We start from the raw sequence: 14,158 nt of genomic DNA on the forward strand, positions 1-14,158 counted from the left end.
AATTATCACCAGTTCCCTGAAACATGAATGAGGTGGTGAGATATTGAAATCAATGTAGAAAGAAAGTAGTTGTAATAAAGAACAAGTTGTAGTTCCTTTTAGAAAGCTGTAGCTGGGGACGGAGTGGGACAGAAAATCTGATATTTTTTCATTTGTCGACTCCTGCGTGGCTTAATTTTGGTTAAAAAAAATTATACTTGTGACAATGAAAGTAAAGTAACTATAAAACTGTTAAAAAAAAGAGAAAAAAAAGAAAAAGAAAAAGATCTGAAGGTATTATTGGCCCCCGGGGATTTTCACATCATTATCGAATCTGGCGGTCCTTAGAAAAGGTTTGGACACCCCTCGTCTAGTAAACTTGCAGCCAAAAACAGTTACATTTCCTAGTTCATTTTTATTTCATATAGAAGAAGAATTGGGATCTGATATACGTTAGATCAGATAATACACTTGGCCAACACTGAGCAGGACTCTCGCACTGTAACCGTATACTCTGCACAACACATGCATGCACTTACACAGACGTAAATTTCAATATTTGTTTATAACCTTTATCTACCTGTCTATTCAATTCATCACAACCCAGACTGGAAAGAAAATAGTGACCTAACACCAACACCCCCACCAGTCTCCAAAACTGGTGTGGAGGTGAGACTGGGCCACTTAAAAAGAGAATTTAGTGATCTGGGTCTGTCAACACATGTGGAACAGTGTGACCCTCCAGTCTGACACCAAATAAACTCTCCATACTGTCAGGATGTTGATGGATGTTGACGTTGAAACCCTCGCTGACCTCACACAGGTACATATACAGTACAGACACACACGGGTTTGTGCAGCTATTCTTCTCAGGACGTTGAATTGGCAGCCTAAACAAAGCCTTAACCATGAGCAGTTAACCACAATTTAAAAATCTTAGCCCTGAACTTAACTGGTTACTCAAATATGAGGTTCTGCCTCATTCAATGTTTAAGCCAGACAAGGTCCTAACGAGGGAACAAAAACATGTACACACATACACACACAGAAACACCTCATTAAGGTGTTATGGAAAACCTGATCAGACAAAGGAAACCCTAATCATAACAGCATGTAGTCGACCTCGAGTGTGAAAAAGTGCTGGATTTCCTCCCAGTGCAAGATCATGTGGGACAACATGATTTTCGAGAGTCAGCAGACACGGCGAGATACGGAGGGTGAGAGGGTGATCATAGTTCTTGTAGTTATTGTCTTGCTTCTTGAGGCCTTTTTTATAAATATGACACGACTTTGTCTGACTTTACTTTGTCAGAAATGGCCACTATTGTTTTCATCTCTGCTATTATATCATAAATATAGAAATTGAATCCAGTGTGTCCCAATGGAACACGGATATCTGCGTAAAGGGAGGGGCACTGAATTCAGTCAACATGTCTCTGGAATAGGCGTTGTTTTTTTTTTGTTTTTGTTTTTTTTTGTTTTAAGGAAGTTGAATCACACCCTTGGACTTCTGTGATGACAGGCAGAAAAAAAAGGCAAGAGCAGAGATATTGTGCAGATGTGACAGTGCGATTCAACAGTGTATTATGAGGAAATTAAAATGATTTAGGTTAACCAGGGAACAATTGAATGGTGCCATAACTCGCACCTTTCTACCTTTACACCAGTGCAGGCTTACATTTCCATTCTCCTACATCTCCGTGGAGCATGTGTCGGTCTGCCATCAGATTTGTTTTCTAAATGATGCAAGACAGGACAAACAGGTCATCTGCAGGTGATATATTATTGTAATCTACCAACCACTGTAGGTTGGTTAGAAAAACAACTTGAAAAGAATTAGAACTGATAAGTGTAAACAGTGGTGTGAGTCAGTGATGACAAATCTCTGGTTGTTTCCAGGAGGAAACCCCCCGTGATCATTGACTCTCTGCAGTTCAACAGTGTCCAGGTCCAAAGGAAAAATAGCACAGCTAACTTGTCTTCACTTATTGACTTATTTTTACCTGCAAGATCAACAAGACACACTGCATTAACACTCCTCAGGGGAATGTGTTCAGCTGTGGTTGCATATGCGAGAGCGGAAGACTGCATATAGGAAAGTTTAGGGAAAATAAAATGACAGATAAATTAGATAAAAAAACTATTTAGGGGCATTTTCAAGACACCAAACCGTGCAAGAGAAGACGGTGGCCATTGTGGAGATATGGTTGATGGTGGCGACCGCTGCAACATCGAGAACACGTGGAAGTTCTGACCATGACCACGGCTAATTTTAAAGATCACGTTGCTGAATACGATCTGCGAGCTTGTCTTTGCAGGTTAAGCGTTGCAATACTAACACTGAACTTTATTTGACATACAATCAAAAAAACCACTCACTCACTCCGAACAACATGAGGACCTGAGGGAGCAGAGAAAGAGAGATGGACTGTTGCTTGTCCACAGTGTCCAGAGAACTTGAGCCACATTCAGGAAGAGGCACTCCTGCTGGAGGCTGATATGTGTGTGAAGGAAGTGGAGGGAGCACAGGGGCAGGAATCACCCTACAGGCAGGAAAGGCCTGTGGAGGTGATGGCGGGGGTGGAGATGGAAGCTCTCTGGGCTTCTGTCTGATGGCTATTTGCTCAACACACACCACTATACATACACATACACAGACATGGTCACACAGCTCTGCAGGCTTCTTGTTCCCATAACCCATTGCATAGGAAGGACACGGCAAGTGTGAGATGGATGGCTTGTGATTGCAAAGCGTGCATGCATTGAAATTCACCAAAGAAGGTGTTGCCGTTGTTGTATGCTATTGTAGGAGGCTCACGTTTCACAGCATTATTTTGCAACTTTAAGCCCTTCATCGTGCATAGAACTATATCTGGTCACATCTGCAGACATCTAAAACAGTTCCAAAAGGCAACAAAGTACAGTCATGCGGCTCAGTCTTCTCCTGCATCTACAGCATTATCTCAAAAACTCAGGAAACATCAAACACATGCAGTACAGGTGTCCTGCATAATGTTTCTCTCACTTTATTTTGAAAAATGTAACAAAAGTAAAATAAGTCTAGTCCTCCAATTTTTAATTTCTAAGTATTTCAATGTGGGTTAAAGTGGACTTTAATCTCAGCGGGACTTTGTGTGTGAAGACACATTGTTTTAGGAATCAGATTTGTGAATGTCCTTGCTAAAATGATTTGATATAATGTATAATATATGATATAATATAATAAACATTTACAAATTCAAGGTTTTGTGGTTTCCTTTCCCAGATCACTTGCTGATGCCAAAACATTGAACATGGGCTTCTCAAATTTCATTAGATCCCTTTTTTTAATAATAAACTCCTAATAACTCTAATAATCTTGTTTTCTATGCTTTCTTGTGGCCTCCATAACAATAACCCAATATTGCAGAATGTTCTCCAAAAATAAATTTCTCACTGGACGACTGCAGAAGGAGTTGCAGAAACAGATCATTCCTCCAGGCTGAACCAAAAAAAAACACTAGTGGTATGACTCTGATACTCATGGGCACCACATGAGACACGTGAAACGCAAATTCCACTCCGAACCATCCCGAAGCACTCTCACTTTTCGCATAAACATTCTCACAGCTTCACGGTGGGATTAGAAAAATGCACGGTTGGATCGTATCTTTTAAACGTAGTCGACTTTTCCGTGCATTAAATGTATCGGGTCTACGTGATCAGGCGGAGGTACAGTGCAGGGACCACGCTGACACTTTTTAAAGCAGTGTTGCTCAGAGGCTGTTTCTGTTTCTGCATCAGCAGGTTTATTATTCATTCATTCATTCATTCATTCATTTTCTACTGCTTTTTTTGTCTTCCACATGAGGGTCACGGGGCGGCTGGAGCCAATTTTAGTTGACACAGGGCCACCGTACAGAGACGAACAACCTTCACTTTCTCACTCACACAGTCCAAATAGTCTAATCTGCATGTTTTTGGAGGAAGCCGGAGCACCCAGAGAGAACCCCTGCACACGGGGAGAGCATGCAGACTGTCATGACCAAGAAAGCTGGTGGTGTTTAGTAAATAAAATTAAATAAAATGTATTATTATTATTATTATTGTTTTGATTATTATTGTTAGTAGTAGTTGTTGTCTTGTGGTTCCTGTTTTATTTTGAAGTTTCTCTCTCCTCTCGTTTCAGGTAACCTGCCCCTTCCCCTTGTGTTTTCCTGCCAGTCTGATTGTCTGCCCCTCCCTGATTGTTTCCACCTGTTCCCCATTACCGTGTGTATATTATGGTCTGTGTCTGCCTTTCGCCTGTTGCCAGTTCGTCTTGTCTTCCAGAGAACCAGAGTAACTCCTGTGTCTTTGTCTTGTCAGAAATGATCAGTATTTACTCTGTGCAACTGTCTCTTCAGGTTTTTGTGCTTTTGTTCGCTACTTTGTCAAGCCCTTGTTTTTTCTAGTAGTTTTTTTCCCTTGAAAGAGTGTTTTTTGTTTCTTAACTTTCCTCAAAAGAGTGATTTTGTTTGTTGGCTTTAGCTGTTTTTGTTAGTTTTTCCCTCTTAGGAGTGGTTTTTGTTGCACTTTGAAAATTAAAGTTTCACAATTGTGAGGCAACAATGTTAGCCACACAACTGTGTTATATTCACATGTAATAGAAACCACTGATTAATGCACAACGTGGACCTGAATGCATTCAAGGGACCATTAAGCAAGATGTTAAAAATTCAGCCCTGTGTTTTAAACAGTAGGTGATTTAATAAGCAGTCATTCCAGTATCCAGTATCCATCCATGTGACATTTTAGACTTGCAAATGGTGGCAGGATTTAAACAGATACAGACTCTGTATGTTGGTGCCGCTGAGGTGTATCGTCTAATGTCAGAACAATGAGTGTGTGAAGGTTCAGGAAACTCTTAGGTTGTAGATTCAATTAGATGAAGCTAAACAACCTCTGCTGCACTGAAACTGGGTCATCACCACCACAGCCAAGTGAAAGATGAAAGGGCGCCATTTACATGCATCGCCACAGCTTAGATTAAAGAAATCTGAGCCCTGATATCAAGTGTCTAATTTAATATGAGTTATAACAAGACAACTCGTGGCCCTTTCACACTGGCGAGGCTCTGGGACAGTCAATCAAAGTTCCTGGACTCATTTTGTTTCATGTTTCATACTGAAAATGAATTGGCTTGAAACCACGTCATCAGAGGACAAGAAGAGGACGGAAGGACAACGTGCTGGTGAAAATGGCAAAGGAAACTAAGAACATGCAGTGGTATCCGAAAGAGACAAAATGTTTGGTGGCAATTTGTCCCCTGAATTTTAAGACAAACTGTCGAGCATCACTGGGATCCGCTTAATTTACACTGTCGCGTTTGGTTCCACTCAGGTTGTGAATCAAACATAACCTGCCGTTGATGACAGGGTGGTGGAACTTTACTGACGTGAAAAAGTCTTGGTTCCCTGAGAGCTTGAACGGCAACTGTGCCTGTATATCATTCTCTGCAGTCAGAGAATAATGCAAAATTCATATAAAACTGCGGCTGTTTTATTCATAGCTTCTGATGCAGAGGTGTGGAGAGTCCAACTCAAGTTATTATATTTTCTAGATAAAGGTCATACAAAATTGACACTGTGGTTGTGGCAGACTGTGTGGGTGATGACAAGGAATTTTGTGAGAGACAAGAAAATGTGGAAAGTAAAGAAAGTAACAATCCCTGCACCATGCAGAGTGCGGAGGATTGTCTCAATGTGATGCTTAACGTCCAGTGGGAGGCTTGTTTGTCACATAGTTCTTCCTCCACAAGAGCAACTGTCCATTGTTACAGACACACACAGGGCCGACACGTGTTGTTATTTCCCCCCTCTGAAGAGACTTTTCAAGGCAATCTTCACCACAGACGAGGCCGTGACCTCAGACCCCCGCAACTCCACTGAGAGGACAAACAGTAAACATCCCACTGTAGCAAAAGTGAGGAAAACCCCTCATCTGCTCCAAAACTCCAGACACAGAGAACTCTGCTGGTGCCATCAATGGTCTTGACCTTGTGTTTACAAATCAAGAGGAAAACAAAATCAGAAAATAAATCAATTAGATTATAAATAAAAAACAGTTAAATTAAAAAAAACAAATCATATTTCTGCTTCAATTCACTTTCTCTTAACTCTGTTTCCTAAGTTTATTTAAAAAATTGCATATGAAAATATGTTTAAAGTTACTAACTGCAATTACACTCACAGCAGCAGCTTTGTTGAACATAATCAATACCCAGACATGGCTTTATCATGAACGTATAAGGTATATGGCACGATCTTTCAAAGTCCAGCAGTCAACCAAAAGCAAACAGGCCCTTGTATTTACTTTGGGAAACCCCTCCTGTGTCGTTCAGCTGACGCTGAGTTATCATTTTATCATCCCTGCCCATCCTCGTCCCTGCCATCTGCCCCAAGACAAGCAGCTGAAGCATCCTGGAACATCCAGGGGGGAAAGGAGGGAGGGAAAGAGGGAGGGAGGGAAAGAGAGAGGGAGGAAGAGTGGGGGAGATGTAAAGATGTGCAGTGTGAGTGTACTGCCAAGTGATCAGGAAGTCGTCCTATTGTTTTCAGGGTCCCCTCGCTTTTCCTTTTCACAGCCACCAGAGGTCTGGACTCATCCCCCTCAGACTGGACATCTTAAATAAAAGACAAACGTCCTTGTCATCATAAACTTTATCTGGTCCGATTTCCTCCTTCTGTAGGAGTTCAGTTTAAAATGATAGTTTGTCAGCAACATCTTCACTGAGCGCCACTGTCGTCAAAAACAAGCCTGAAACACGGAAGTTCACTCTCACCCACTGACAACATGGGCACAACACAAGGAACACAGAAAGTGTTTGCCTGCTTAAATCTAACGTCTTAAAAAGGTGCTTTGTTACGCCATCACGCAGCTTTTTCTAACATAAAAGTTAAAGTTGGTTTCATTGTTGAGGCGTTCACTCTCCCACACCAGTCCACAGAGTTGTTGATTCACTGCCTCCATCAGTAAGTTCCAATATGCAAGTTTGTCATTGGTGTTTAAAATACTTTGTTCACATTTGCCAAACACAAAATGACCAAACAAAGCAGCAGGCAAGTAATAAACAATGGAGATTTTCTCTATAGACTTTGAGCCATATCCAAATCAGAAGTTTCCAGTCAGAAACAGCAGTCATGCAATTTAACAGATGACCCTTTAATTGAATAACTATAACGTGTGTGTTCTATCCCTTTAACAAAGTATTCACAAAGGTGTGGCACCTGACAAAGCAGATATCAAACAAGCTTATTTGACTGTTAGTTGGAACTATATATACAAAAACAGTACCTTTATTTTGGATGTTTATAGTTTTGCTTGTGAACGCATTTGCATTTGACCGAGACAACACAGAGTGTGACACACAAGTCTTTTACTTCTTCTTGATTTGGCACTGCTGTGACAACATTGCCAGTGACCAGGTCTGCTGTGCCATTGGACAGAGAGTGGGAAGAGTGGGAGGGAGGGAGGGAGGGAGGCAGCACACCTTAGTAACAAAGTTACCCATTAACCCGTCCTTCTGGGCAGCAGCTACACAGCACACCTTGCTCAACCTTTGCACAACATTGCTGCGTTTTGCAAAGAAGGACAAAAGAGAAAACAAAATGTAAAGCTTCAGCAAATGTGACACGTGAGAGCACGGAGAGCAGGGACAAATGCAGACAGGTGACCAGGTAAGACTCAAAATGGTCTTCTAAAGTCTCTGCTTAATGCCGCGAAATGATCATGTGATCATTTTTTGACTGTAAAGTAATTATTGTCAAATCATGTAGTAAATGTGGATTTACGTTGGCTGGAAAGTGCCTGTAAACCACTTTGCCAGGAAAATCTCTCCATAAGACATTGATATAATCCTGAGTAATATGACAATAGAAATTGTAACATAAAATGTCCAATATTGCAGCCACTGCAGTGTTATTTTTGCCATTGAGTGTCTTTCAGCGATGCAGCCAAACCATTGTCTGAACCTCACATAAATGTCTTCATACACACATGATTTACATACATTTATTATTACGTCTAATATAAAATATCAATTTATCAATTTGTCCTTATGGCGCCTTCTTTGTTACATACCCCATGTTGATGCTGGCCACTTCATATTTTCACCCAAAATATGACTTATTTCTTATTCCTCCAAAAAATGCATTCAACATTCAACTAGTGATTTAATAATGACGCAAGGAGCCAAAGCTCATTTTTAAATAAGAAAAATATGCAGTTCACAGGTCTAGTTTTTCACGTGCTGTATTGCTGTGGTTACTCTGTTGACGTTATTGCAGGACTGACAGGCAGACACCAAGCGTGACATTTTAAAGGCACATAAACTATACATAATGGCCTTGCTTCAAAACAAAAGCACAATCCATAAGTCATCATTCATAGTGCATACATAAATACTGGGTTGTATATTAACAGGCACACTCTGTGAGTTAATTTACCATCACGCCAGCACTCTCTCACCATAACTTGCTCCACCAGACCTTAAACCTTGAACCCGACAAACAATGGCACCAGCTGACTCCTTTACACATTTTCAAAAATACAGAACTTGGCAGTGGGATAAGAGGCATAGAGGGAGGCTCGCATGCTGCTCTGCGGATGAGTGGGGTGAGGGTCAACTGAAGGACGCCTCTGTTATTATCTGTGAAGAATGATTATCTGTGATTATTTCAGGCGAGCGCGAGAGAGACAGAGAGAGATGTTTGCCTGTCAAGTATAATTTGTGATAGAAACCAAATGCACGTTGTGGTGAGCAGAGTTCACGTGCACTTTGAAGTTTTTTTTTAATTTGACTGGAGCTCTCAGTTTCAAATAGCTGATGCTGAGTTATCTCACTCACTCACTCACTCACTCATCCTCTACTGCTTCATCCTCTGCATGAGGGTCGCGGGGGTGCTGGAGCCAATCCCAGCTGACATTCTGTAGGTCACAAGGCGGGGTAAAGCAGGGACAGGTCGCCAGACATAGACACAAACAACCATCCACTCTCACACACTCACACCTACGTATGGGCAATTTGGAGTGTCCAATTAACCTCTGCATGTTTTTGGACTGTGTAAAGAAGCTGGAGAAAACCCATACACACGGAAAGAACATGCAAACTCCACACAGAAAGGCCCTCGGTCAGAATATCATTTCGATGTTTAATTCAGTTTGATTGCATAAGTAGCAACCGCTTGTGATGTCATGCATAAGAAGGATTTTTGAAGATTGTCCGGGGCCCTGTTGTGCTTTTTCCTCAATTTTCCCTCGAAATGGGAACTAAATTTACAACACTGATGTGTTGAGGAAGACGTGGAACTGGCAGTTGACAACTTTAACTATTCAGGGAGATGTTTAATGATGTTATAAATCGAGTTTTTGCAACCAGCAAAGCTACATTCTGGTTGGCCTTAATCAGCAAACTAGAAGACTAAACCCATTTTTTTTAATAAAATCTAGTGGTCAGACACTCCAACCATGAACCGTTGCTCAACTCACGGTGTGGGACGCGGAAACAAAGGAAGACTATGAAAAATGACCGCCTCCTGCTTCCAAACACCGAGATGCAAATGTAGCCCTTTTGCATGCGTGTTCACATACAAAATACAAATGACTGCACAGTAGCAAACAAGGCAAACAAGTGACACACACACACAATGGTTTCTCACTGCCTGTTCTTCTCATCTTATTATGCTTGGTGTGTATATTTGGTTGCCTGTGTGAGGACAGAACAGGAAGAGATAAAGGCAGCCGTGCTGCTGTGTTTACAGCTAACACCTCTGAAGAGAATAGCCGTAGAAGAAGGGGAAGTGGCCTAATGGCTGCTGCCCCAAAGTCTACAGCTTCAGGACTACTGAACACAACAGTGGCTGATAAATACACTGATACACTGACTTAAGATCAGTTTACTTGGTACGAGTTTTAGGTGAGCTACAGAACGCTGTTGCAAAACAACTTGCATCATGCAATGTTATGATGAGTGAAAGGGGGAGGCAGGAATTGAGCAACATATGTCTACTATTTACTTCACAATCCTTGCCTGGAACATGTCATGATTTGAAAAAAAAATAAAAATAAATTACAGGTCAACAATTCAGGCATTTCAAACACAACACATCATATGTTACTAACACAGGTCATGGACAACAACTTCACAGCTAACAAACACAGAGCCAGCCAACCCTGTGCATGCAAATATCTGGCAAATGTGCAAACAACTGCACTGAAACGTCGTCTTTCTTTCAAACATTTTCATATTTGCATCAGTTGAATCAAGGAGCTATTGATGTTGTGAAATGTTACATTAATATGTACAGTAAAGCGACGGATCATTCACATAATAGAAGGGGACAAAATAATTGTGTGTGTTTGACGATCTGCTCATTATCGTAGTAAATACTACGCTATTTCTTTAGGAAATACAATATGGGCCTTGTTTAGGAGAGTTAAAAGAAACGATAAATAATACCGCTAACATATTATTATTATATTACTGCAGAGAATGGAAACATCTGGCCTGGCATCCACAGTTGAAAAATTGCATATAAATCAAAATGATTTTGAATTTATGACCTATACTGCAGCCACCGGGGGGCGATGAAGGTGTTTTTGCGTGATCTCTGTGCAGAACGAATTAAAAAAAACATGTCTCTCTCTTGCCAAAAATAATGGATTAGCATTTCTCAAAAATGTTTTTAACTTTGCCGATAAAACCTAATGATGGACAAACAGTATGTGAGGACACGTTCAGTCTGCACTGCTTTTACACTGAATGTCAATGTTTTACGGCCTTATAAACTTTCACATGATATTGTTCTAAACAAACGGCACAAATAATGTGGACTTTCTTTTGTGTTTTCCCCTCTGAGAACCATAAAGTGTGTGGTTTATGTATTGTAGGAAGCTGTGAAGTACATTATCAGGTTCTTACACACACTTGTGACTTTGCCAGTGTTATGCTAGACCTACAGAGGAAGGTCCTACAGTATGTGGGACTTCCTGTTTACTACACACGTGTCCTGTTGTGGATGAGTTCCTGACAGCTCATCACACTCAAACATGACTTCAGGCGGCGTGTCCTTTTTTTTTTTTGTTTAGAATGACTCTCAAACGTTTCACAGATATGCTGTGAAATATTTAGGTCATCTGATTGTTCGTATTCCTTTGTATGACTCGCTTATAAATTATGCATTTACAAGAAACCAAAGCATTCAAAGCTACAATGCACATGGGGGTGTGTGGGCCACAGTGATTGTTGAGAGCTGAAATGAAAAGATTCTAATGATTTCTCTCATTCAGTTTGCCACATTTTTCTTTTAAAGGCCTCGTTCCACGGAGCAAGAGGAGTCTGTTTTTAATATTTCCACTCACACATGGAGTGAAAATGCTGAACCTATCACTCAACCTTGCCACCTGGTGGAGCTGTGAAGGTTAAACCCACTGCTGGACAAGAGGAATATCACACACACAACTACCTCCCTCATCTGGGGGAATGCCTGCTCTGCAACCTTTCCCTCAGTTCCACCTCATTTTTACCTGCTAAAGACAACAAAACAGGCTGCATCGTTTGGTGAAGGGTTTAAAACTTTCCTCTCCAGCTTTACGTCACAGAAGTGCCTGGATGAGGCAGAAAGAGAGTGTTCTCCCTCTGATGTATAAGCACATGCACGCGGGACATGATCCACGGCTGTGAGCAACAGTTAACTGTGTCAGTTTGCAAATAAGAAGCAAATTGAGCCACGCGGGAAAAGTCACTCGCACGAAAAAAAGGCCGACCAGGAAGAGCAAAGCAAGATGGAGATCTCATCAAATGACACATTCTCTGCAGCTCCAACAATAGCACAAAATGGTGAGATTTATTAAATTAAATATTTGGTCATTTTGGGAGCCTTTATCTGCTTTCCACACCTGCGATAGACTGACCAAGTGCTTCTTTTTCCTTCTTCCTCCTACAGTCACAGGACAGACAGACAAAACTGCCTCTCACAACTGGGAGTTCCTGGTGGCCGTCCTGGTCACAGCCATCTCCATCTCCATCCTCATCACCCTTCTGGCTAAATGCCAGGTGGTCCGCCGTTACCTGGCGAGTTACCGCCACACACGGCTGAGGGAGACGGACACTGTGAGCCAGTGTGAGCCCTCAGGTTTGTGTGTTTGTTTGTTTACCATAAATAAACGTATTACATAAATGTGTGTAGCATTAATGTCATTGCTGTTTCACTGGTGATCACCAGTAATGAGTGTCAAACACATGTTGTCCTTCTGACTTATCCAGTTTAGCTGCATTTTACCAGCAGAAAATTCACTTATGATTGGCTCTTTTTTCTTCTGTATCTTTGAAAAACAGGCACACTGACATGTCCTTCAATCAAAAATGATTGTTTGTCCATTTGTCCCCTAAAATGAAACACTTGGCATCCATTTATTTTATTTTCTGGGCAGTGGCTATAATGCCTGTCAGTGATGACATATGAGTACTTTGTACACATGAAGGCCTCGATCACAGCATCTATTTTTCCATAGGATACATAAAATTATACATAGATCTCAATTTCTTTATTGATAATTCAGTCCATGTTTTGTTTTCATGAATGCTTCCAGGCCTAGAGGTGGAGTTTAACGTCCAAAACGGACGTGGAATGAGCCCTCACTCCATCTCGTCCATGAGTGAGGAGGATGACGACGGCTTCATCGAGGACAACTACATCCCAGCCATGGAGAGAGCGCGGGCTGAGAGAGCGGCAGAAATCATGGAGGACACCGAAGAGGAGATGGATGAGATTGAATTTTCCATTGCATAGTCTCTCTACACCGCCAACCATCAATTCCACTCCCACTCTATAATCATCTTTTCTTTACACCCACAGAGGGTGAATTATTATTCTACACATTTTCAACATGTGGTTTATATTTTAGGTCTCCACTAATGTGCATTTTATACACAGGACAATTAATATTTAAGCTATGTGTGGTGTATTTATCAACATCGGTGACAGTGATTTATATGTGACTTTGTATGAATCAAAGGGATAAAGTTGTGTCTTGAAACAGACATATTCTCCTTCTGTAGCTGTATATGTTAACAGTTTCTCAATGTTTGATTGTTTTGATTATAACGTAGACATGGGACATGGAAAATATGTTTGAGGATGACCTCAAATGTGCTGAGTGAAAAACAGCAACATGTGCATTGATTTATACAAACCATGGGCTGCAATTAAAAAGCTTGAGGTAAACTTAAATTATTTCTTATAATTAAAATCCTTATATTTAAACAATCTATTTAAACTGATTGATTAGCTGTTTATAGGCTGAAGCTAAAAATCCTGTTAGCCTGGGTCAATACGTACTAGTTTTAATATATTTGCATTAACCTACATTTTTAATGGTATACTGCAAGGTTAAATCATTCCTTTTGCAGGTAAGACAACAGAAAAAACAGGGTTAAATGGCAGCTGTCATGTGTGAGGATGTAATTATTTATGCTGCTATTTTTAAGGACAGTAACAATAGGGAGGAAATGAGCATAAATTCATGACTTCCCAGGAGGAGAAATCAGGCCCATAATTGAATGAATGAATGAATGAATGAATGAATGAATGAATGAATGAATGAATGAAAGAAAGGACAAAGTCCATTTGTTTGGCTCTGTTTGACTCTCACCAGTCACAGAGTAGAGCCAGCAATACTTACCTTACTTTTTAAACTTCACAAACACTGGAAGATGAAGAGCAGAGCTGAAGCCTGACACAGCCCTGGAGCGTCGTGGAAGCTGTGGTGATGATGAAGGGAGCAGCCTGACAGGTCTGTGTGTGTCTGTGTGTGTGTGTGTGTGCGTGTGTGTGTGAGACTGCCTGTCAGGACAAGGAGCGACTATACCCGGAAACACAGAGAACCAAGTTCACGTAGACGAGCAGGAGAGAAACCGGAACAATGTCGATTCTGACTTCAAAATAAAACTCCAGAGTCTCAATCGTGTACATTATTTAATAATGTACAGTAGTTTGATTTGACATATTTTTACATATTGGGTATGATAATGCAAATGTTTTGTAAGCTTATAATGTGTGAGAATCTCAATTTGACATGTGACTCTTACTGGGAGGGAAACATAAGATCCCAAATTTCTATAATCATTTGTAGTAGTGTAGCTACAATCAACAATATTGAT

General features: G+C 40.9%; 1 protein-coding gene across 1 annotated transcript; it reads left to right on the forward strand.

Annotated features, from left to right (window-relative positions):
- The first annotated feature begins 7,522 nt into the window (after positions 1-7,522).
- Positions 7,523-13,269, forward strand: lg14h1orf210 (linkage group 14 C1orf210 homolog). Its single transcript, XM_044043339.1, has 4 exons — positions 7,523-7,676; positions 11,310-11,836; positions 11,943-12,131; positions 12,589-13,269. Exons 2-4 carry the CDS (start codon positions 11,782-11,784, stop codon positions 12,786-12,788), a joined length of 444 nt encoding a protein of 147 aa, XP_043899274.1. The 5' UTR covers positions 7,523-7,676; positions 11,310-11,781; the 3' UTR covers positions 12,789-13,269.
- Positions 13,270-14,158: the final 889 nt, after the last annotated feature.

The sequence above is a fragment of the Solea senegalensis genome, linkage group LG14 (genome assembly GCF_019176455.1).
Source record: "Solea senegalensis isolate Sse05_10M linkage group LG14, IFAPA_SoseM_1, whole genome shotgun sequence".
In the NCBI taxonomy this organism is placed as follows: Eukaryota; Metazoa; Chordata; class Actinopteri; order Pleuronectiformes; family Soleidae; genus Solea; species Solea senegalensis.

Coding starts and splice junctions, on each gene's coding strand:
- lg14h1orf210 (XM_044043339.1), top strand. CDS start 11,782: ATGGAGATCTCATCAAATGACACATTCTCTGCAGCTCCAACAATAGCA. Junction 11,837..11,942: donor TCCAACAATAGCACAAAATG/GTGAGATTTATT, acceptor TTCCTCCTACAG/TCACAGGACAGACAGACAAA. Junction 12,132..12,588: donor GAGCCAGTGTGAGCCCTCAG/GTTTGTGTGTTT, acceptor GAATGCTTCCAG/GCCTAGAGGTGGAGTTTAAC.